Raw genomic sequence first — 23,551 nt, 5'->3', positions numbered from 1 at the left:
AGAGAAACAATAAATAGCACATTGTTTAGATTTTCAGTTGTTTTTTCTACTTTAATAAAAAGTTCACACATTTAGGTAATTTACATAAATTAGGCTTAGTAGTAAGAGCTACAAAAAAAAAAACAGTTTCCCGCGATAGAACCGCATCAAAGTCTCTTCGCTGCCAAGAAACCAAGGGTCAAGGCCAAAGTCACTGAGAGGGCGGTGCCACCCAGCCCTGTCGCCGTATTCCGGTAGCCGTAGACTCCGCCCGGATAGTTGGGATCCCGGACACCCATGTAGCCCGGCTGTCCAGGCTGGCTGCCGTACGAGAACGGACGTCCGTGCTCGTCCGTGCCGCCCACGTAGTAGGCTCCATTGCCGCCCGCTCCGCCGTAGGTGCCCCGGGAATCGATGCCGGCGTAGCCGTAGCTGTACTGCGGGTCGTGGCTACCCAGGCTGCCCGGCGGCTGCATTCCTCCGGACTGGGCATTTGACCAGGCTCCGACTCCGGCCGCGTTTCCATTATTCCAGTGCACTGTTCCCGCTTGTCCTACAACTATTAAAAAAAAAATGTTTTACATTTAAGATTTAAGTATTAAATAGGAAAATGAAAGTACTTAAAGTGCTCAGGTCAATTTTTAAACTTCCTATAGACGTATTCCATTTTCTTGTGTTCATTTTAGTCAAAACTAATTGAAATTTCTAAGATACTACGCACTTTATAGTTATGATCTGTTTTTTCTACTTATTTGTTTGGAAAACACTATTGATTTTGAAGATCAAAAAATTATTTTTTAGTGCAGTACTTATTGTATTTATTTATTCCAACCTTTCATACTAACTTAGAAATGTTTAAGTTATTTTTTAGTACTTCAAAATGTTTGTAAATGTTAAAATTTAATAAATTCAGAGAATATCATAGATTTTTAATTTTTTATATAGTATAATTTAGTTTTTTAATGTGCACATTGCAATAAACTTTATAACACAAACATTTAAAAAAAAATAAAATAAAAAGACGAAGAAAGAATATAATGCCAGTTTTTTTTGTTATAGTTCCTAAGCCTTTGTTTACAACTTTGACATGGCTTGTATTGTAGTTTGTAGGGCTTCCTTTTGTGTTTGGTTTGTGTGATTTTGCCTTCGGAAGCGGCCTTAAGTTTAAGCCGACTTTTCATGTAATCCGTTGCAGCTTGCCTGCAGTTGGCTTGGGAATTTCCCAGGCTAGCGTTTTGTAAGCTTTTCCCAAGCAATTCCACTTAATCTGTGTTGTTTTGAGCGCGTGTTATCGATTTCCAAGCTGATTTTCCACTCACCCGCACTGAATTTGGCGATTATCAGGCAAACCACAAGGCTGCCGCCCAGAAACAAACTCGAATTCGACATGTTTACCGCTCTACCGCTGAACTTCAACTAAACCGAAGCGGTATTGCCGGCTACGGTTTTAAACTTGTTTATTTCTTCCCAGGCCGAGCTACCTGCGATAATCAACAACAACAATTGCTGAAAATCATTATACTCGTTGTTGTTGTTGGTGGTAAACACCGAGTCATCATTTTTTATTTTTGTTGTTAAGTTTAATTGTTTACTCGTTTAATTTGAAAGATTTGCCAGCTACTAAGAAAGGGTATACAGGTGTCGGGAAGTCTTTTGTTCTTAGAGTTTTAAGAATTGTATATTGTACATGAAGAGGTTTTATGAATGTAAATAATTAAAATACACATTTATCATAAAATACACACAAAACCCATATTTTCGTAATATTAAACGGGATGAAAATTTGATCCAGAACAATATGAGTTGCAGGAATCGTGCTGCTTATAGTGCAAGTAACTGAAAAGGGTAAGGAAAACTGGTATGAGCTCATGTTTTTTTGAATATAAAAATAATATATATCCAAAACAATGTATACAAAAATAAATGTTAAAATATTTATCATTGATTAAATTTGTTGTATTCAGTTTTCGCTATTTTTACAATAGATATGTGATGTAATGGCACTTTTATGTCTGGTTTTACTGTCATTGTCATATATTTTATTTTCAATTAACAATGTAACAATTAGTTGATAACTGTAAGCAAACATGGATTATGTAATTTTTAATGTCAACATTTATATTTTATTCTTTTAAAAAAAGTTATACATGCAGAAATTATTAAAATAATAAAATGTGAAATGCTCATACGCCAATATAAGCAAACACTTTTTGAAAATCTATAAAAATTCGGAGTTTGTTATGTGAAGTATAATATTAAAATTATTTAAAATCACCCTTAATTTTTTTATAGCTATCAAATCAGTTCCTTATTAAAAAAAAATAGGAAAATCTATTAAAACAGCACAAAAGCAAGCATATTTTGCTTAAATATAGGAGAAAGGGCATACGATAGTCGTAAGTAAAAACTTGAATGGCTTAAAACCCTGTAGAAATGCGACTGTATAATTTATTTTCAAATACAGAACACGCAAATTGTTGCAATGTGTAATATTGATGCGGTTAAGCGCTCAGCTCTCGACGTGAGAATCTTGACATGAGTTGTGTCTAGTAGCATTTTGTTTTTATTTTTTGTTCCGCCAAAGAACACATTAATTTGAGTTGGCTCATTAATGAAAAAGCACGACACGGCGCCAGGGTCATCAAAGGGTTAAGCGGTTGAGTCTATTTAGTTTTTAAACTCAGCTTTGAAGATCATCCGAATTGCATTTAAGCCGTATTTTCTCTCTTACACAGACGTTGTTTTCGAATCGGTTAACACCTTTCAGATGGCTGGACAATGGGAGTGCTTTGTGGCCAAAAGCTGGCTAAGAAAACTGGCTAAGAGAAGCCCCAACACACAGACACTGGGTCAGTGCAAGCTATTTACTTTCTCGCATTATTTTCGGCCCAGCAACTATTTTGTGACGTAAGTCGGATGTAGGTCGCGCGATATGGTAATACCCGCGGAATGTTTCGACTATTTTCTATTTTTATTTTGCATTTTCATGACAGAAATAGTGTTGGATGTAGTGCATTTTGCATTTAAGTGTATTTCGGTTTGTTGTCTTTATTTTTAGGACTTTTTGTGAGGCCTTTGAAGCGAAACGTTCAGAGAGTCTTTTTCCTGATAAGGTTGGGCTGAAAAGTATGTCAACCTGAAGCTAGCTTGGGAGCATTTGAGCTTCGAAAAAAGACAAAAGTAGTTGATAAGACAAAAGACTTGAAAGAAATGGGGAGTTTATTGTTTCTTCAGACAATATAGAATAATAAGATAAAGAAACCTACATGAAATTAAATGGAACACTTAGGGAACACTGTTTTTTTATCATAATATCTATAGCAAGTTTTTTTTAAATAAACGATAAAAAAAATAATAAAAGTAAATAAAACTCTTTAATAAATATTTTTAGTATATAAGGCATTATATTCTATTTCACAGTCTTTAATTTATAATCTATTTAATGTTTAATAATAATAAAAAACAATAAAGTATTTATTTATTTAAGTTAGTGTAATTTGAAAGTCTTGCATAAATAAGCAAATCCGATAAAATGTTGATCGATTTCAAGCCACTACCACTCTGGCAATATGGACTCCTGAAGTGCTGCCACCTAACCGAAAGAGTCCTGCGCAGAAGAGCCTCAAGTGGCGAGGAATGTCAACCCTGGAAATACCACCCCCAAGGAATACACCAACTAAGGGCTCGACTGTCCAGTCCCCCTTTCCGCCCCTGGAAAGCCCTATCGCCCTCAGTTTGTTGCTCTCTTGGAGAGTGTGTTCGTGTGTGGGTGTGCGGTGGTGTGCGTGTTTTTGGGGCCCAACTACGAGTGTTGTGTGTTATGGTTTTTGGCCCAACCACCCGGGGAACTCGCAGATGGGAGAGGAACAGCTAGTTGGAGTGCGATTGCCACTGATGCTGGAACTGGTCCCCGACTCAGTGGCTCCGTTTAGGAAACCTTTCCGATTATCCGCCTGAGAACCCAAAAACATAAATTAAAACAGGAAATTCGGCAAAGCAAAGACCTGGGCCGAGAACGGTTTGTTTGTTCGCCACTTCTGCCCCACAAAATGCAGACCGAAACAACACAGTGAAAGTCAGTGCCAGCAGAAAATTGCCAGAGAGGAAATTGCCAAAGACGAATAGAAAATAAATTAAAAGTGAAACTATTTGACGGAAGCAGGAGATTGAAAGGTAACGGAAACTGAAACTGAAGCGGAAACGGAAAGCGGTCGCAGGCAGTTGGAAAAATAGCATTGCATTCTTTTGGGCGCACAAAGAAAATGAGCGCAAAGGTAGGCCAAGAGCATGTCTCTCTCCATGTTTGTCTCCATGTGCCCGATGTTGTGTGTGCGTGTGTGTGTGTTTGCCGTTTTGTTTTGCGTGTATGTGTGATATCAACAATACGAGCTATACCAGCGGGCCCCCAGAATCAAATCTCTTTTTTTTCATGTGTAAATGCAACATAGCAACCACGCCCCCTACGCCTCTTTGCCGCCCTCTTTTTGTTATGACCCTTGGTATACATAAATTGCAAGTGTCTAGAACTATAAATTAAGTTGGAAGACATCCCGCCGATACTTGATTGACAACATATGTATGTTCTATTTTTTTTTGTTGTATAAATTGGCCAAGTTAGTAAGAAGCCAAGTTAGCTAAGGGTAAGGGGCTTCAATTATTTGTTTGTTCAATACACATATACCTCATATGTATATGCTCATTGACTTGTATTTGTTTAAGGATTATTTCATTATTTAATTAATATTATTACTTAAATTATTAATTAAATTGTTGTGTTTTTAATTTTTATGTTCCTGGGAATATATTTCAATAGCAATGTAACACTAACAAAATAAGGGCTCTAAGAACTATAAACTATACTAGTAGACTCTATAAAAAAGACAATAAAAATGTAAGATTTGCTTTATCAATAAATCATATCTTCGCATATGATAATAAATACAAAGTGGTTGATATAGAGAATCAAATTCAATATCTGGAAGACTTTAAAAATGATTTATACAAAAAAAGGTTCTATTTGTTCTCAACAAATGAATTCCTCAATATTGACTTTTTATTTAAGATTTTTGGAAAATAAAACATTATTTCTCCTCCCTTAAATGTTATTTGAAATGTGCCTTTTTTATCCATTTTATAATTTGTACTCAAAAGTATCGCTTTTCATATCGTTTGAGCCTTAATGAACTTCTCCAACCAGCCCTTGGAGGGGTTTCCCTTAACTTGAAACGAAAGACTTTCGCTTTCCATGTAAGGGCCAAAGTCAGCCTCTGCACCATGTACTCCCCTAGACTGTTTAATTCCAAACACATGCCTATATTGCAATTGGGCGTCTGTTTGCATTCAACAATCCGCGAAATGTCAATCGGTGTCTGTGGGATAGTGGGCAGTCGGCGTAGCTTGGCGTGGGTGTGTGTTTACATTCTGCTGGAAATTGCTTTTGGCAAAAGCAAAATAAATAGACCGGTACAAAGGACGCAGCACGAAATTAATATCGGAAAATAAGGCGCAAAAAAATAAAATGCCGAAACAAACTGCGCAACAGTTTTCACTTCAGCTGCAAAACCCAGAGCCCCCAAAAACCCACCCAAAAAATTGAGCCTTCGCCCCCCGTGGATAGGATTGGCCATTTTGGTGGCATTGATGGTGATAAATGGAATACTCGGCTGACGAATTGTAAGCCAATACATGGCCAAATGGGGAACTGAGTGTGGGGCCTACTCCAGAGGGAGGGTAAAATTCATTCATTTCTAATGTTGGCTTTCAGATAGACTTTGGTTTTATTTAGTTATATTTTGTTATTTAAAATTTTTAAATAATATTTTTTTTAATAAGTATATAGGCATATCATCTATATATATTTTATATAATTTTAATTGTTTATGAGTCCTCATTAGAAGCTCTCTATGCATAAAACGCAAACCCATTCATAGCTCTCCATATGTTGTCCAAAAATTCGGCAGACCGTACAGTGGTATGAATGGAGCCGCTTAGTACTTAGTAAAGAACGCTATGTTCTTTCATTTAAAACATTTTGCATATATATGAAAAAATGGACAAATCGGACGACAATATCCTTAAGCTGCCATATAATAAAAAGAAAGAAATGTCACAATTTTGGCGTCTTTAATGATACGCAATTTTTTTAGATATTCTTACATGTCCGTTCTACAAAATGGAACTTGTGCGTCTGTAGGATGTTTCAGTTAAAAAAAAAAGAATTTTTATAATTTTAAAATATATGTAAGTTAATAAGAGAATGTACCCTTCATTTGGACACAACCGGTTAAAACTTGGCACTTTAAATTAACATTCTAATGCACCACATTAACAAACTTTCAAAGACATTATTTTTTCTTAAAAAATGTGAAGTATATTATTTACATATTTATTTTTAGAAATAAAATTTTGTATTGTGTACAATTTCCTTTGTAATTAATATTTGTTCAACAGCGTTTTATATTTTATTTTAATTTTATATATTCCGAATAATACATCCTGGACAAAATTCAAATAAATATGTAAACACATAATACAAATACATAATTCGTAGAATTTAGAAAATTCAAAACAAATCTTGATGGCATCGTAATCGTAATTTAGAGAATTTGCTAATCGAACCGATTTTTGCTGGAATAGCTCAGAATCAATTCAATCTATTACTTGCCTGTGACAGCAACCACTGTGGACCGATAAGAATTCATTCCTCTTCATAGAAAATATTCATTTGCAAATATTTTGGATCGGAAAACTGGAGCTAAGCAAATATAACCCATGCGGGGGCATATAATCAATGTAAATTGCTTTGCGCTAATTGAATACATTCTTTTTTTGTTACTTTTTCTTCTTCATTTATATTTGCCTATATATGTGCCTCCTTTTGCGTCCCCTCCTTCAACATATCGTATCTATATCTCGCACTCACACAGCTCATACTCAATCTATTTGTATTCAATGCAAAACTATTCCATATAAACGTTGACGCTACACTACAGTGGGCTGATTTCGAAAGTTATTGTTCGAAAAGAGAGCTTAAATTTAAGTTGACGCTTGATCGGAAATGTGTATGAGATATTTATTTGAAAACTAGTATTTCGATAGAAGAGTATGATAGCCGGTACTCCTTATACATTATTTTGCCTTGCATCAAGCATAATTAAGAAAAAGTCATCTTCTTATGTTGTTAATAATATAATATCATGTTGTTAATAAAATAATATCATGTTGTTAATAACATAAAGAGTTATTATTTTTTGTTTTTTTTTACCATTTTTTTTTAAGAAAACAGTAGTGACAGTAAAAATATTGTATGATACTCGGTGATACTCTTCAAGCTCCTACTATATAGGTCATTAAAGATACCTTTATACTTTAACTACAATTGTTAATTATTTAAATTAAAAATATATGAGTAAAATTCAAAGAATAGTGTTTATATATATGTAAATCTGAAAAAATATCTACTAATAGTATTATTCTTTTACCATTATATATTTTTGAAAATATAATTATAAAGTATAATTTATATATAATAAAATTGTATAAAAAAGTCCTTATTATTTTTTTATTTTAGGCATTATTTTGTGTATTGTCCCACTGTAAGAGTTTATGGTGCCCCGGCCGGGCGATGCAGAATCGTTCCCCGTTCATTCGCTTTTCGTCGGTCATGGGCTAAACACGAAATAATTTCCGTCGCGTTTTCAGCTTGTTTTTTGACCGTAAAGCCGAAAAAGTAAATATTTTGTATCGGTATCTCGCGACTTGATAGTGCTGAGGCATAAAAAAGGCAAAATATCAAAATGTGGCTCGACGATTGCCAAACGGTAGGGCTGTTATAGTAAACAGAGATAAAAACGAGCAATAGCAGATCAGTGATATCATACACTATTTCTTTACAACAATTGCCAAAAGCTTTCGATGCAAATTTGGGTTTGTTTACTCGAATATTTCCACAAGAGTGTATCTGATTTTTGAATCTCTGAAAACAAAAACATACTCGCCGAGTCAATGTTTATTTATAAATGCAGAATCTCTGTGTATCCAGAAGATACTCTTTTGTCATGCGTCTCTTATCAGATTCCGAAAACACAAGTACGAGTGCACTGAATGAGGGAGAGACTCCTTAAAAGTATATTTAAGTATTCCATTTCTCAAAAGATCTATTCGAATCTCCCTTGCAGATGACCCGCTACAAGCAAACCGAATTCACGGAAGACGATTCCAGCTCAATTGGCGGAATCCAACTCAACGAGGCGACCGGCCACACTGGCATGCAGATACGCTATCACACCGCCCGGGTGAGTATCCAATTTGAGTAATTGGGAGCTGGGTAACTGAGTGCCCCAACCACCCACACGAGACCACAAAAAAATTGTAAATAAAAGCTTCTATGGAACAGATACTGGAGTCTCTGTGGCAATTACCTAAAAAATGAGGCCAGAGCAGACAATTTTCTTATTTGTTCTGAAGGTCACCAGTTGACAGTGAAAAATCTGTTACTGGATGGAGGCGGTGGATGTGAATACACTGCCATATGCTGGAGATGAGTAGTCGAGATAGAGTAGAGATCATGGATGGGGTTTACAAATAAACTAAATCTGAAAGAGGCCAAATCAAAGGCGGACTTCCTCCAAATACAAATCGCTTTAAAGCGTATTCGGAAGTCACTTTCGCCGTGTGAAAACTCTTTAGGTACAAGTCATTTTGGTATGCAAGATATTTTTCTCTGCATCTTGTAAATTGTACCTTTCGCTCTGTCGGCTATGTATCTGCCGGGTTTGAACTCGTTTGAACTGCCGGCAATTTGCTTGCGAATTGTTTACACAACACATGCCACTGGGGAAAATTTATGTTTGCTCGTCTGATTGTTAAATAATGGGATAATATTCGTTTATGTTTACAGGCCACATGGAACTGGCGTTCAAGGAACAAGACGGAGAAATGGCTGCTCATCACGACCTTCGCCATGGCCATAATGATCTTCACTTTGCTGATTGTCCTTTTCGCGGATGGGGGGACTGGAGATCAGAAGAAGCACGTCCTGCATGTGCAGCCCCACCAGAAGGGTATTTCTCATTGTTCATTTATATTGAATTCAAAGTACTAATGTCTATTCCTTTCTTTTAGAATGTCCCTCTGGCAATGAGCTGCCCTGCCTTAACGAGCATTGCATTTTCGCCTCCAGTGAGATTCTCAAGTCCATTGATGTCACAGTCGATCCCTGCGATGACTTCTACGGCTATGCCTGGTAACTAGTTCTTGTGCCATTATGGTAACTGGGCTAACCATTCTCCTTAAAGCAATCAGTGGATCAAAAACAACCCCATCCCTGAGGGAAAGTCCACCTGGGGAACATTCGGCAAGCTGGAGCAGATGAACCAGCTCATCATTCGCAACGTTCTGGAGAAGCCAGCCGACAGTTTCAAGTCAGATGCCGAACGAAAGGCCAAAGTCTACTATGAATCATGCCTGGATGCCGACGAGCATATGGAGAAACTGGGGGCCAAGCCCATGAACGATTTGTTGCTCAAGATTGGGGGCTGGAATGTCACCAATAGCGGCTACAATGTCACCAATTGGTCAATGGGTCAAACACTCAGGATTCTGCACAACAGGTCAGTAGAATTAATTACTGATATGGTGGATGAATAGTCTAGTTTTGATTAATTTTAAAATCCACCTAAAATGTGTCTGTCCTTCTATTAAAACTTTTCCTTCATTATAGATACAACTTCAACTGCCTGTTCAGCTGGGCCATTGGCGAGGACGACAAGAACTCGTCCCGTCACGTCATCCAGATAGATCAGGGCGGCCTGACTCTGCCCACCGCTGACTACTACAACAACAAGACCGAGAACCATCGCAAAGTACTCAACGAGTACATCGAATACATGACCAAAGTCTGCGTTTTGCTTGGCGCCAACGAGACCGAGGCCCGGGCCCAAATGGTGGGCGTGATCAACTTCGAAAAGAAGTTGGCCAACATCACCATACCGCAGGAGGATCGCCGCAACGAGGAGGCCATGTACCACTCGATGACACTGCGGCAGCTGGCCAAGCTGGCTCCGTTCCTAAACTGGACGGCGCATTTCGACGATGCCATGAAGATGGTGGGCCAACGGGTCACTGACGAGGAGGTAGTCGTGGTCTATGCTCCAGACTTCCTGAAGAATCTCTCAGATATTATATTGAAAATGGAACAAACCGAGGATGGGAAGATGTAAGTGGTTTTCTTTTAAATATAAAATCAGAGAAAAAGTAAGGAGTTTCTGCAATAATAGGAAACTTGTGTCAGGAATCACAAGTAAAGTGCTCTACTGGATGCTTAAAATTTCTTAAATATCTTATAGGAAATCTTACCGCATCATATATTTGAGATTCTTGAATATTACCAGTTATGCCGGGTATCACACATTCTTATTAATATTTTAAATATTTTTCAGCACCCTCAACAACTATCTCATCTGGCAGGCGGTTCGGACCCTGACCAGTTGCCTATCGAAGCCCTTCCGGGACGCCTACAAGGGAGTACGCAAGGCCCTCATGGGCTCCGATGGCGGGGAGGAGATCTGGAGATATTGTGTATCGGACACCAACAACGTGGTGGGATTTGCAGTTGGTGCCATTTTTGTGCGCCAGGCCTTTCATGGGGAGTCCAAGCCGGCGGCCGAGCAAATGATCGGCGAAATCCGGGAGGCATTCAAGCTGAACCTCCAGAACCTCACCTGGGTGGACAAACAGACGCGGGAACGGGCCATCGAGAAGGCCAACCAGATCTCAGACATGATCGGCTTCCCGGACTACATCCTCGATCCCGCTGAGCTGGACAAGAAGTATGCTGAACTGAATATCACGGCCAATGCCTACTTCGAGAACAACATCCAGGTGGCAATCTACAATCTGAAGAGCAATCTGAAGCGTCTGGATCAGCCGGTGAACAAGACAAACTGGGGCATGACCCCGCAGACCGTCAATGCCTACTACACGCCGACCAAGAATCAAATTGTATTTCCCGCCGGCATCCTCCAGACGCCCTTTTTCGATATAAACAACCCCAAGAGCCTCAACTTCGGGGCCATGGGCGTGGTAATGGGCCACGAACTGACCCACGCCTTCGACGACCAGGGCAGGGAGTACGACAAGTTCGGCAACATCAACCGCTGGTGGGACGCCAAGAGCATTGAGCGATTCAACGAGAAGTCCGAGTGCATAGCCCGTCAGTACAGTGGCTACAAGATGAACAAGCGCAATCTGAATGGCAAGCAGACATTGGGTGAGTAGGGGTACTAGATAGCTGCTTGTGGGGACACTATCGGTACTATACTGCGTATGAGTTATAAGAAGTACAACAGTGCGTATGAGCTATAAATATCACTCATACGTAGTGTGGTTTCAATTTCAAAGGCAATTTTATACACAGACTCCATCATCATAAAAAAAGTAAAGCCTAAAACACTTTCGATGATAAGGTAACAGTAAAATGTCCTGAAAGGCTGATTCGTAGTCTTTCTGATAGATAACTCAAATAGAGATCAACAAAGAATCCCTTCGTTTTTTCCACATGCGGGTATTCATTCGTATTCAGTCATAAAATTTAATAGAAAAGATCTCAAATAATTAAAGTCATATAGTCAGTACTCTAGTAAATGCCTGCCACCATATCAGTGGTTGAACTCAATCAAACACGGCTCTCAATAGGTTGATTTAAACCAATGAGTAGACGCTACAATAGTCGCCCACCCGGCATGTAATGTTCCACAAATGTTTGAAACATAATTTTAAGCATACCTGAAAGATTTCATGTGACTTTCAGACTTTAACTGTTAAGACTTTATTTTGAAAAAATTATTTCTGAAAAAATTCATAAAATATTTCTTAAATGATTCAGAAATTCTGAATCATTTTGGTTTGCTTGGTTTGAATCAAATCGCTTCAAACCTATCGTACAGTATGATTCACTGACTTTGATTCAAAATTTTTGATAAATTGGGCTACGATTTAGGCATGTGATTTAAATCATTGAGGTATACTCGAGTAAAAATGTATGATTGAAAGTTTCAATTCGAAATCTGGGACTTGAAATAATGATGAACTGTACATTTTCAATTTATAAACGCTTGCAGCTTATATTATATTATAATATATATATCGGATCATATATAGTTGGGCGATCCTTATGAGAATATCACCATCGAATCAATTTTCTAATAAAAATGTTGGAAACAGCCCCAAGCATCTTTAAAACTAGCAGGGTTTTGCCATTTCCGATCGTACAGTTATATGGCAGCTATAGGATATAGTCGGCTGATCCTTATAAAGTCATATAGCACCCGATATATCCTCAAAAGGCTCCCGTTTGGAGCCTCACGAATCAAGCTCCTTAAGCTCAGCAGGCGGATCAGAATCAATCATATATGTTTAATTTTGCATCATTTTCGGGTATTGCTTTGCTTCTAAAAAATCAAAACAAATCATTCCCAATTGATGCGATAGTGATTCAAAATTGTTCCAAATCATTGACACGAAGCGTATGGATCGCTCTGTTCACATGAATCAAATTTTAAAATCAATCAGAGTAACCTATCAGTACTCGAGTATGAACAAAAAAAAAAGTGATTCGTGCAGTTCTCTGATTCTGAATCATTATTTTGAAGTTTAGATTTTAGTTCAGACATTTACAAATTTCAGAAATGCTTTTATAATGTTTCTGAAACATTTATTTCAATTAAATGATTTCGGAAACGTTTCTGAAAGATTTCGTGGCGATCTCTACAGCATCTCTACAGATACTCTAGATAGTACAATTTGTCGAAATTGTTGCATATTCCCAATTGATTTCATTTGATATTATTTATGTTCAAACTTTGAACTTGAAAGTGATTGATATACGATTGATATTCCATACCTAAACGTACCTCGACGGAGTTCAAGGGTTTGCTTTATTAGAATCTATAATGAATTACGTAAATGAATTACTTTCATTATGAGCTCTAAATATTACTCATACGCAGTGTATGGCTTATTAAATGTTGCCCTAGTGCTTGCTTTACTACAAAAGATAAACCAATATTATTGTCTGTTATTTTATTTAAAAAAAAATAGGAGAAAACATTGCCGACAATGGCGGTCTCAAGGCGGCCTACCACGCCTACCAGCGAACCAAGAGCGAGAAGGAGGCGGATATTTTGAAGTTGCCAGGATTAAATCTAACGCACTCGCAGCTGTTCTTCGTGTCCTTTGCACAGGTGTGTATGATAGAAGGACCAAACCACAGTCTATTTTTGGAACGGATTAGTTCTAAATTTTATGAATATAATTAATATTAAATACTGCTTTACAGGTCTGGTGTTCAAGCACCACAGAAGAAACGAACCTCCTGCAGATGGAGAAGGATCCCCACTCGCCCTCGCAGTTCCGGGTGATCGGAACCCTCTCGAACATGAAGGAGTTCGCCGAGGTCTTTCAGTGCCAGGCCGGGAAGCGGATGAATCCCACCGATAAGTGCGAGGTGTGGTAAAGGGAGATCCCAAGGTCACACGGTCGGAAGGTCACATGATCTCAAAAGGATTCAAAGCCAAAAAGAAACAAAAAGAAGATAAAACTAAAACCAAAGCCACAACCTGGACTGGAAAACTTTCTTTCTCTGTCCTATACATACCGGGAATCCGGGATTTTAGTGTATTTTTATTTGTAAGTTATCCTTTATGTCCTTTTTATATTGTTTTTTCCCCTTTGTTTGGGTATTTTATCGAGATACCGACCGTCAGTCACTGTGCCTATGAAATTTATAGAAACTGACGATAAATTCCAGGCTCAGGCCCAAAGATCCTTGAGCTAAATAGTCATATATAGTCAGAGTGTGACCGATATATATATACAAATATATAAATATATACATAGATAACGATAACTGTAACTTAGCTATTTGTAGAACTATTAATGTATATTGTATTATAAATATACAACCAAAAAAAAGGATGAACAAACCAGAAACCAAAGAAATCGAATCCCCACTACTTCGACCCAAGGCCAAATAATGTGATCAGCTGATCCTGTGCTGTGTCTATTTTTTTTTTAGTCCTATATTCCTACACAATTACGAGATGGAGTGGAATTATCCTGAAACAGAGTCAGAGTTCTCCAAGCACAAGAAAATTAAAGTGCCTGACGCTGTTGCTTTTAAAAACGGTTTTCTTTGAGTGGGAAATTGAAAACATGGACTTGGGTCTGGGAAGTTTTGGACATGGGGTATAGCTAGGCAGTGTGAAAGAGATAGAGTCAGCGACTTAGAGTGAGAGGGCGAACCAAAAAGAGACAGAGAGCGAGAGCGAAAGCGAAAGCGAGAAAGTGTAATGAATTGAAAAAGCATGTATTTTTTTATGTTGAGTAAGTTTTTTTTAACTATATGTTGAGAGGAATATGTATGTATATTTTTTAAGCCATTTGTTGTTTTAATGTTAGTTGAATTTTTGATTTATTGTTAAAAAAAAAGGAACAGCTGGAATGCAAAGCACACCAATAATCTAGTTACTTCTCTAAATGTATAGAGGTCCTAGCCAAATAATTTTAAATGCGTTTTCTTTTGGAAAGAAAGAAAAACATATCAGAAATCCATCAGAGCCAACACCAAATAGGTATATCAATTAAAGCTAGACCCCGAAAACGTATTAAACTAAAGTATATCCAGGCATTTAGATATACCTGCGGAATCCAATCGCAAGTCGGAGCACAAAACAAAACAAAAACAAATAATAATCATAATGTTGTCATACTAAGCCAAAATGGTTATTGGGTTCCTCAACTCTCGACTCCATAAATATAAAGTAAAATATATATGTATACTTGATACTTGTACGACTAATGCATTTAACTTTGGTTATCCCTTCGTTTTGGTTCTCTCGAATTCGAATTCTCCGTTCCGACTATATCAAGCGAGTCTTTTGTATTCTATGTGTGTACTATATGTATATCTGTAATAGCTGAAGATAGCGCCGAAAACCAAACAAAACAAAACATATATATTACTAACAATATACAAAACTAACTTATACATTAACTGAATGTTTAAAAACAAGTTATTTTTATTGTCTATGGTTGGAGTGTATGCTTGGATGTGTACGTTTCTGACAAATTGAAAATAAAATCAACAATAACTGTGACTTTCGAAGCTTTACTCTTTTGGAGGGGTTTTATACTACATTTTATATCTTATCTATTTTTACTGTGGGTTATGCCAGATATGAACAACGATGAATTTTTATCATATAGGTTATATAGGTTCATTAGATTCCATTTAATCTATTTTCAATCAATTTAAGTTTGTATGTTTTTTGTCTTGGCCGTTTTTCCTTAAACTCTCTAAATTTGAGATAGAATCTGTTGGATTCCGTGGCTACATTCTATAGGTTTCACATATCTAAACGATTGGAAGTCCCTTTCCAATTTCCGAAGATGAAAGCTCCTTAGAATCCCTTTCTGAATACTAACAAATGAGCTTTAAAATCTATTTTTTAAGAAAATTATTAATTATCTGTTCTTTGAATTTCTTTAAGGATCAGCTATCTATAATTCATATTTTTTGAATAAATAATTATTAAAGAAACTTTATAAGTAAACAGCTATAATCTCTAATCCTTGAGCATTGTAAGTGTTCTTTTATTTAAAGAATAAATATCCTGGAACCTCAGCTCAAGAATAATACTGCGTAATGTTACATGTTTATAAGAAAGAGTATAGAACGAGTATAGTCCTTAGAGTTGTTGGCCTATGCGATACCCGGTACACTTCTTGGTTCATGTTGTCGAACCCCACCTCTTTTAAAAAAAATATGCACGAATACTTGTAGTCACTATTATTGTCCTCACAAGTAGTAATATACCTCTGCAGTTTCTAAAACTTGTAACAATTTTTAAACTGAAACCATATTTAATATTGCATCCTTAGTTCTGCCCCTAGTGTCCCTAGTATCACGTTCCTTAGTTCAATTTGCCGGACGCAGCATAATTTAAGTAAATTATTTGCGAAGAAAGTTTAAACGAAATGCTGTATGATCGAAAAGAACTGTTCTAGGAGAAAAACCTTGCCTTTGACAAGCAGCAGCTAACTGGAAAAAAAATGCCTGAAATTGCGCCAGAACGGCAAGGCTCTTAAAGTTGTCGAACTTTGACTTTATGACAAAGTTCTAATAAACTTTTTGCTGTTGCTTCGCACAACACACCCAGACACACTCCCAGCAGTGTGTATATAAGTCAGGTATATGGGAGAAATGCCAGCAAATTGCTTACATAATAAATAATAATAATAGCGTGCGATTTTTGGCGCAATTTAAATTTATTTATGGCACTTGTTTGTTCGCATGTCATGAGCAAGTTTTGGCCAGACATTTTTGCGCCCACAGAGCATCGACATGAGCACACACACATACAGACACACAAAGGGGGTTAGGACACACAGAGAGGTGTGATGGCGGGGAGGGGAGGTCACAGGTTAGAGACAGAGGTCCTGGTACCTGGTCCTTTTTTCGGCGGATTTGCCTATTTTTATCATTGCGGCTGATCCCGGGATGTTGCCTGGCAACTTGTGCGCCAAAAGCATTTAATCTGCTTAGTGGAAGCGACGTCGACTCATAAATCCTGCTTGTGGCATTGCCGCACTGCCTCCTGGATGTCCTCGACCCGTCTTATCAGTGCGGCGGCCCCTCGCCTCTCGCCCTCCCAACAATCGAATCACTCCAAGGACTCTGGCTATGAAAATGCGAATAAAGTTGACGATGGGCTGCTTAAATGGCAATTAGGCATAGGAGGCACTTACTGACAGTTTTCCTTCGCTTTTTTTGGCCACAGATGATGTCATCAGGGCTTCGGGGTGTTCTGTGTTTTCTGGGGTTTCTGGGGATTCTGGGATTCGGGGGCTAATTAATGCAATCAAGGCCAAATGAGAAGAACAACAAAAATAAAGGACCCACGCACATAAACAAGAAAACCACCAAAAGTTTCACATTTCTACCAGTTCTAAAAATTCTACCAAATTATTCTACAAGAGTAAAAGTCAAAATATGTCAAAAAATTATGTTTTATACATTTATTTATTTATTTTATTATGTTATATTTGGTCAAAAGTGTGCAACGCAGTGAAGGAGACATCTCCAACCCTATAAAGTATATATATTCTTAATCAGGATCACCTCCTGAGTCGATTTCAGCATGTCCGTTTGTCCGTCTGTCTGTCTGTCTGTCGGTTTCTACGCAAACTAGTCTCTCAGTTTTAGAGCTATCAAGTTGAAACTTTGCACACATCCTTCTTTTTCTTGCAGGTAGTACATTAGTCGGAACGGCCGGGATCGGTCCACTATATCCTATTTATTTATAGGGTTCGGAGATGTCTCCTTCACTGCGTTTCACACTTTTGACCAAAATTATAATACCCTCTGCAAGGGTATAAAGATGGTACAGATTCTTATTTGGACAAAATTATCTTATTTGACAAATTTTATAGGGATCGGCCAACTATATCCTATAGCTGCCACACAATGATCGGAATTGGCATAACTTTGCTGTTTTTTGAGTTGGAAAGATGGGACTTGGTACAGATTCTTATTTGGTAAAATAATCTTATTTGATAAATTTCATAGGGATCGGCCAACTATATCCAATAGCCGCCATATAACTGAACGATCAGAAATGGCACAACTGCAAGGGTATATCAACTTCGGTTCCGCCCGAAGTTAGCTTTCCTTTCTTGTTAATATTTATATTTATTTAAGAAAAGTTGCCAAGGTCTGATACATCCATCATTCGTTTAAAGAGCGAAAAATTGTGAGTCTACCAAATAAAGTGAATTAAATAAAATAAAATCTTTTAGTTTTAAATATAAAATGAAGTGACATAATTATAAATTTAGTAGTTCATAATTTATTATTTTAGTTAACTTTTAAAGATATAACACTAGCCTTAGACTTTCTGAAGCCATTTACGTATGATTTTTATCTTTATACTCCTTAAATATATTAATTTAAACGCGTAGCCCACTAAACATTAGCAAATGCTGACAAAATACTAGACTTGAATTGTTTTGGAAGTTTTGCGATTGGCGATTAAAATGATTAATGAGGGAAAGTGCAGACAAAGGCACGAGTGCCGGCCATTGAGTCGAAATGGGTGTAAATGCAATTATTATTATTATTATTATTCGTTGTTTATTATGTCGGCGAATGTGTGGGTGGGCTGTTAAATATGCATATGTCCGGTGTGTGCGGACACGCCCAATGTGGCAATGTGGAACCGCCCACTGCCCATCGCCCACAACCACTCAGCCATTCATTTGCTCGTTCGTTTATTTATGTTAATTTAAATCAACATGCAAAAATTAGCACATGACACACAAGGAGGCACAACACACAACACGAGCCGGTGCCGGTGCCGGTGCCGGGATGAGGCGAGTTTTGTGCATTTGTGGCATGGCTCAAAAACATTTAATTTATTTAATTACTTGCCCCTTAATTTACATATTTAAATGAATTGCCTCGAAAGCCAAGGCCTGGGCTGTGTGTGTGTGTGGGTGGGTGCCAAAGTTGGCTAATAACTTGATGACACGCCGTTTCTGGTTAGGGGCACTTTCCGGATTCAGGGGGCTATCCTTCCGACCTGCCGAATTTCCGACTCCCGTCAGCACTTTTAACCGGGCCCTTGATTGATTGACTCTGATTTGTTGAAAATAGTTTGCATTCTTAGTTTATAAGTCATTAAAAATTATATAAACTGTATCCTTGCTCTGCACATTGAATTAAATATTGTCAAGAGGATCCCCAATAAGAAATTTTAATACTCCATGGAGTTCAATTCCAAAGCTGATTTTATACATAGACTCCTCTTACAAAGTAGTTTACTTAAAAACCTTGAATCTATTTAAAACTAATTATTCTTCGCTTCATTACTTCTTCGTGTGGATTCGATCACTTGAAACTCTATCTTTACAGTTCTACTATCATTGTTTGTTTATATATTGCAAATGTTGATATATGTTTATGGCCGATCCTTATGGAATTTTAGCATCAGACCAATATTATACAACAAACTATTACTTCAAAAACAACTCCGAAAAAAAGGAGTGAGTGAGCAAAAGTTCTTGGTCGATAGTTTTAACACTGAGAGACTAGTTCGCGTAAAAAGCACTATATTGACTTAGACGGTGAATCTGATCAAGAATATACATATGTATACCACATAGGGTTGGAAGTGTGATTTAAAACAAAGCTCCTGGGGTTGTTGTGATCCCCGATTCTAGGAATCTCTTTACAAAGCGTCTCAGTTCCACAGATTTCCTACCGAAAGTCAAAAGCGCGATTTCAGAATCGACTATGCACCCGATTAGTGAATAAGCTCTTGGCTTGAAGCACCTAGGGTTCATTAGCACACTAAGGAACCAGAACAGAGCCACAATAGGACGCACGCAGTATTTCTAAGAACCCGAAGACGCATCAGAACGGGACCTAGATGAGCACAACAACACCATCGCCGAAAAAAGATTCCCTGGACTCCGAACGACTCCGATGTATACATCGAACCGACAACCATCTTAAGATTTATAAGCCGTATAATACCTTAGAAAATTGACCTTATATTGTATATTTAGTGTTGACCAGATTTCATTGAATGAGTAGGCCTTGAAACTGGAAGTTTGGAAATATTTGGTATATAAGAAGGTGTTTTTCATTAGAAAATCAGTTACGGCCTGCCTTCAGCGCAGTAAGTACCTCACTTTTATTTTCTTTTTATTGAATTTATTTATTTTATCGTTCTCATTATTTTACCTGCGATTTCTTGAGTAATAAGGGAAATCTTTTGAACTTCAGTTTCTTCTTTATTTTGTTTCAATGGAACCTGATTCCCTCACGCTTTGGCGACTTGCGGTCTGATACGGTCTGATATATTGGAGCCTAGCATCCTTCCTTATTCCTTATTTTAATTTTATTTTTAATTTATCATAATGTGCAGGCGCTAATTTTTCCTCCTTTTTTCTTATTTTAATATGAGATACGTGGGGCCGTAGACTTTTGGGCTTTCAAATAATTTCATGCTAAATTCTTCCTGCTGATTTTCTTATTTTATTTTATTTTACTTTATTTTATTTATAATTTATGCATTTGATCAGTTCCACTGCAGTGGAAAAAAAATGAAACTGCAGATGAGATACGAAGGGCTGCTGTTACTCGAAGACTATACTACTGTCTACGAGTAACAGCAGTCCTCCGAATATCTTCTCCGGTTTCTTCTTTTTTTTTGCAATGGAACCTAATTCCCTCATGCTTTGACTTCTCTCAGTTCTTATTTTAAATAAGATTTTTTTCTATCTTATTCTATTCCCTACTTCACATTACATAATAATTTGTAGTTGTATATATTAGTGGGAACCGTCCGCTCGATCTGCAAAAAGGCTTACTATATTGGGGGACATAGGGAGAACCAATGGGTCCACCCACTTTGGGCTCTTATTTACTCCTTTTCATCACTAAATTATTTTATTCCATTTTAATTATTTATTTAAATTAACGATAAGCTGGTTGCTACTAGCTGCCACCACAAACTGCATGATGGGCTCTCGTCTTTTGACTTTTCCTTACTTCCCGAGTCGTTTGTGTGCTCAGAAATAAGTAATTTATGTTATTTATATTTTTATTTTTTTAATCTGAATACATGGTTGTCGAAAACCACGGCTAGGGTCTGGACTACCACGGTAGACTTTCCTCTGAATGTTAAACTGATTTCCTTAATAATTTTTTTTTTGTATAAAAATTCTTTTGTGAACGAAGATCCTTCCATTATTTTGATATTTTCACTTCTAAACTAGCGGAATTTGAATAGAAATGTGATAAATGGAGGATTCGATTATTATTTCCATTGAACCGATGTAGAGATAAGCGGAGCTACAAGTTTGTTACCAATTTCTTACTCTTGAAGCTACTCATCCCAATGCAGCCCCATCTCTAAAGCTTAACGTTGAAAATACGATATAATTACAAAATATATTAGAAAGATAAAGAATTCAAATAATTAAAAATAAAAGTATCACTTATTTATTGAAAAGGAAGCACACGATTCCTCGGAGTTTAAATGTTCAACTTTGAATGAAATCAAGCATGAAGTTTGTCAAATGTTTGGTCAAATAAATATTTAGAATCTATGGAAGAGCTTTGTGTTTCTAAACAAGTCCGTGAGTTTGGCTTTCCGATTCTTTGGCTATTTTATGGCTGAAAATTATTGCTTTGTCCATCGAAACTTGTGTTTGGCGCAACTTTTTGTTCAGACATTAATTGCAAAAATTTCTCGCCTAATGGTTTGGAGCAGCATGCGGCACGGGGCATGGAAGCATGGGGCATGGGGCATGATGGCATGGGGCATGTGGCATGGAGCTCTGGCATTGGCGAAATGAGATTTCAACCGCAAAACAGCAGCACACACAATTTTGGCTTTCGGCTCGCTGTTGTGATGTTTCTCTATGCGGGCAATAAAATAACAATCAACGCAAGCCGCGGTCTCCTTTTCGCGGCTGAGGGGTCTGGGGGAGCTGGTGGGGCTGGTGGGGCTGGTGAGGCGGCATAGGGGGAGGGGCGTGAGGCGAGGCAGTGCGGCGGTCAAATAACAGTGGGCTACCGCAGCTCAATACAACGCTCTCAAAAATATCGATGTTGGATCGATGTCCCTATTTCTATACTCTTTTTAATAAATAATATATAATAAAAAATATATTATAAACTTTTCAATAAATAATTTTTAAATATGATTTTTAAATATTTTATTTTATTAAGAAATTTATTAAGAATAGTTTTTAGCACCATTTAACAGATCATTTAAGAGAATTCTTTAGTCTAGTCTTTAAAGTCCAAGTTTGTGCATTACAATTTCATCAAATATCCTATGTACTTTTTACCATTACTTTTAAACTTTAATATTTCTTAAAAAATCAGCCTTAATTTAACGTCAGAGTTAGCATTAGCAAAACTATTTTATATGCTAATAAATATATGTAACTTTTACATGATCCTAATAGGGTAGAATAGTTTCGTTGCTCACAAGTCTCACAAGGCCCATAAGTGAGTATTATTTCTGAAAATAAATGTATCAAAAATATGTTTAATTTTTTAGGGTATAGAACCTGCTTCTTTCCCCAGCACCTGATCCCTTCCCAAATTTTCTGCACCAATGATGAGAATTTTCTCCGGAGGCGCTGTACCCTTTGCTGGGCAGGACCTGCAGCTCTTTGGGTTTTGCATTTCGAGGCAAAAGTTGCGCCGGGACCTGGTGAGGGCGGGGAACTAATAAAATAAATTAAACCGTTTAATTGAAGTAAATTGCCTATAAAATTGTTTTTCGAAAGTGGCCAAGAAACAAAGGGCCTGCCGGCTAGGGGGTATGGCTGATGTAGGCCATAATTGAGTAATAAATTCAAATATTTATTGCATCAACAAATGTACAAATTGTGTTGCCGGCTCTTGGGGGATGAAGGACTTAGAGGAGACTGGGAGACTGGTCCTAAAAAGTGTTAAGTGTTACCCGGGGCCTGGGGCAATTTCAATTAAGTTGCCGAGCAGCAAACAAGTTGGCCAATCCTTTCCCCAAAGGCTGCCAACACACTTTCGCACTATCCCGGCTCGCCGTAAAATGGAAAAACGCGTCGAGGCAAAAAAGCAGAGTTTTTGGGTGCAAGGGGCGTATGCGTAATATGCATAAATATTGAATGACTTTTTGGTGTGACATCAAGCGATGTGCACTCAACACTTAAGCACATATTGGTGTGTGTATGTATCTGGCTGAGAGTAAAGTGAAAGCGTATGTAAAACACTTTCACGCGCCCAGTGAATAATTTAAGAGACACCGAGAGCCAGACTGAGACCGAGCCGGGAAGAAAGAAGGACGCCAAAAAGCTTGGGAGCATGCTGGCAGAGCAGGGAGCCATCAAGTTGGCACCCCATCTCGGTCGACTTCATCATCCAAGCCACTCCCCAGGCCGAAAAATGAGTTACTTTACATAACTAAGTAATTGCCAGGCCGGGACGGGCTGCCTGGGAGCGACACAAACGTAAAATTATTATAAACAAACCATTCGACAGTCGTAAAAAAACGAAGGCGAAAAAATCTACTGAAAGCAGTATATCGCATAAAAGGCTCTGGCAAATTTTCTTCATTATGCAAACATCGGCCGGCAAGGAGTATAAAATACAAAACATATTTAAATGCAATAAAGCAAAGCGGGCTAGCGGAGGTTACGGGGTGCCCTTTGTCTCCTTTGGCAAGGACCTTTTGAAGTGTGAACTTGGTGGGTGGTGCTTGTTTCCCTCTCCTAGGTCCTGTCAAATAGAATTAAATTGCTGGAGCAGACACGATTTTTCACTTCTTAAAACTTTGAGTTTGCATTTTTACGTTTTTGGTAGTGGCTTAGGTGTTGCAGTTAAGAAATCATCCTTCTTACAAAAAGTATGACTGGTTTTTGGTTTCATAAACTAAAAGACATAAAATGACAATCAGGTAATCGAGAAATATTTTTTATAAGAGTACATTTAAGCTTTTATCAACAAGATTTA

At 37.6% G+C, this 23,551-nt stretch overlaps 2 protein-coding genes across 4 annotated transcripts; one reads left to right on the top strand and one right to left on the bottom strand.

Annotated features, from left to right (window-relative positions):
* Positions 1-24: 24 nt before the first annotated feature.
* Positions 25-1,451, bottom strand: LOC6503166 (heterogeneous nuclear ribonucleoprotein A3 homolog 2). Of its 2 annotated transcripts, XM_044716919.1 has the most exons (3): positions 1,299-1,396; positions 600-1,246; positions 25-538 (listed from the first exon to the last, which is right to left on the bottom strand). In XM_044716919.1, exons 2-3 carry the CDS (start codon positions 658-660, stop codon positions 147-149), a joined length of 453 nt encoding a protein of 150 aa, XP_044572854.1. In that variant the 5' UTR covers positions 661-1,246; positions 1,299-1,396; the 3' UTR covers positions 25-146. The 2 variants fall into 2 exon arrangements, with proteins under 2 accessions (XP_044572854.1, XP_001963557.1); XM_001963521.4 differs by lacking the exon at positions 600-1,246 and having other exon boundaries at positions 1,299-1,451.
* A 2,330-nt stretch (positions 1,452-3,781) lies between these two features.
* On the top strand, positions 3,782-15,134 carry LOC6502939 (neprilysin-3). 2 transcript variants are annotated; one of them, XM_014905781.3, is made up of 9 exons: positions 3,782-4,253; positions 8,157-8,273; positions 8,879-9,041; positions 9,103-9,223; positions 9,276-9,590; positions 9,701-10,195; positions 10,419-11,248; positions 13,078-13,220; positions 13,316-15,134. In XM_014905781.3, exons 1-9 carry the CDS (start codon positions 4,242-4,244, stop codon positions 13,490-13,492), a joined length of 2,373 nt encoding a protein of 790 aa, XP_014761267.1. In that variant the 5' UTR covers positions 3,782-4,241; the 3' UTR covers positions 13,493-15,134. The 2 variants fall into 2 exon arrangements, with proteins under 2 accessions (XP_014761267.1, XP_001963556.1); XM_001963520.4 differs by lacking the exon at positions 3,782-4,253 and adding an exon at positions 7,618-7,799.
* Positions 15,135-23,551: the final 8,417 nt, after the last annotated feature.

Source organism: Drosophila ananassae, chromosome XL, assembly GCF_017639315.1.
Source record: "Drosophila ananassae strain 14024-0371.13 chromosome XL, ASM1763931v2, whole genome shotgun sequence".
Lineage (NCBI taxonomy): Eukaryota > Metazoa > Arthropoda > Insecta > Diptera > Drosophilidae > Drosophila > Drosophila ananassae.
The sequence above is the reverse complement of the archived record's forward strand: the minus strand, read 5'-3'. Positions and strand labels throughout refer to the sequence as shown.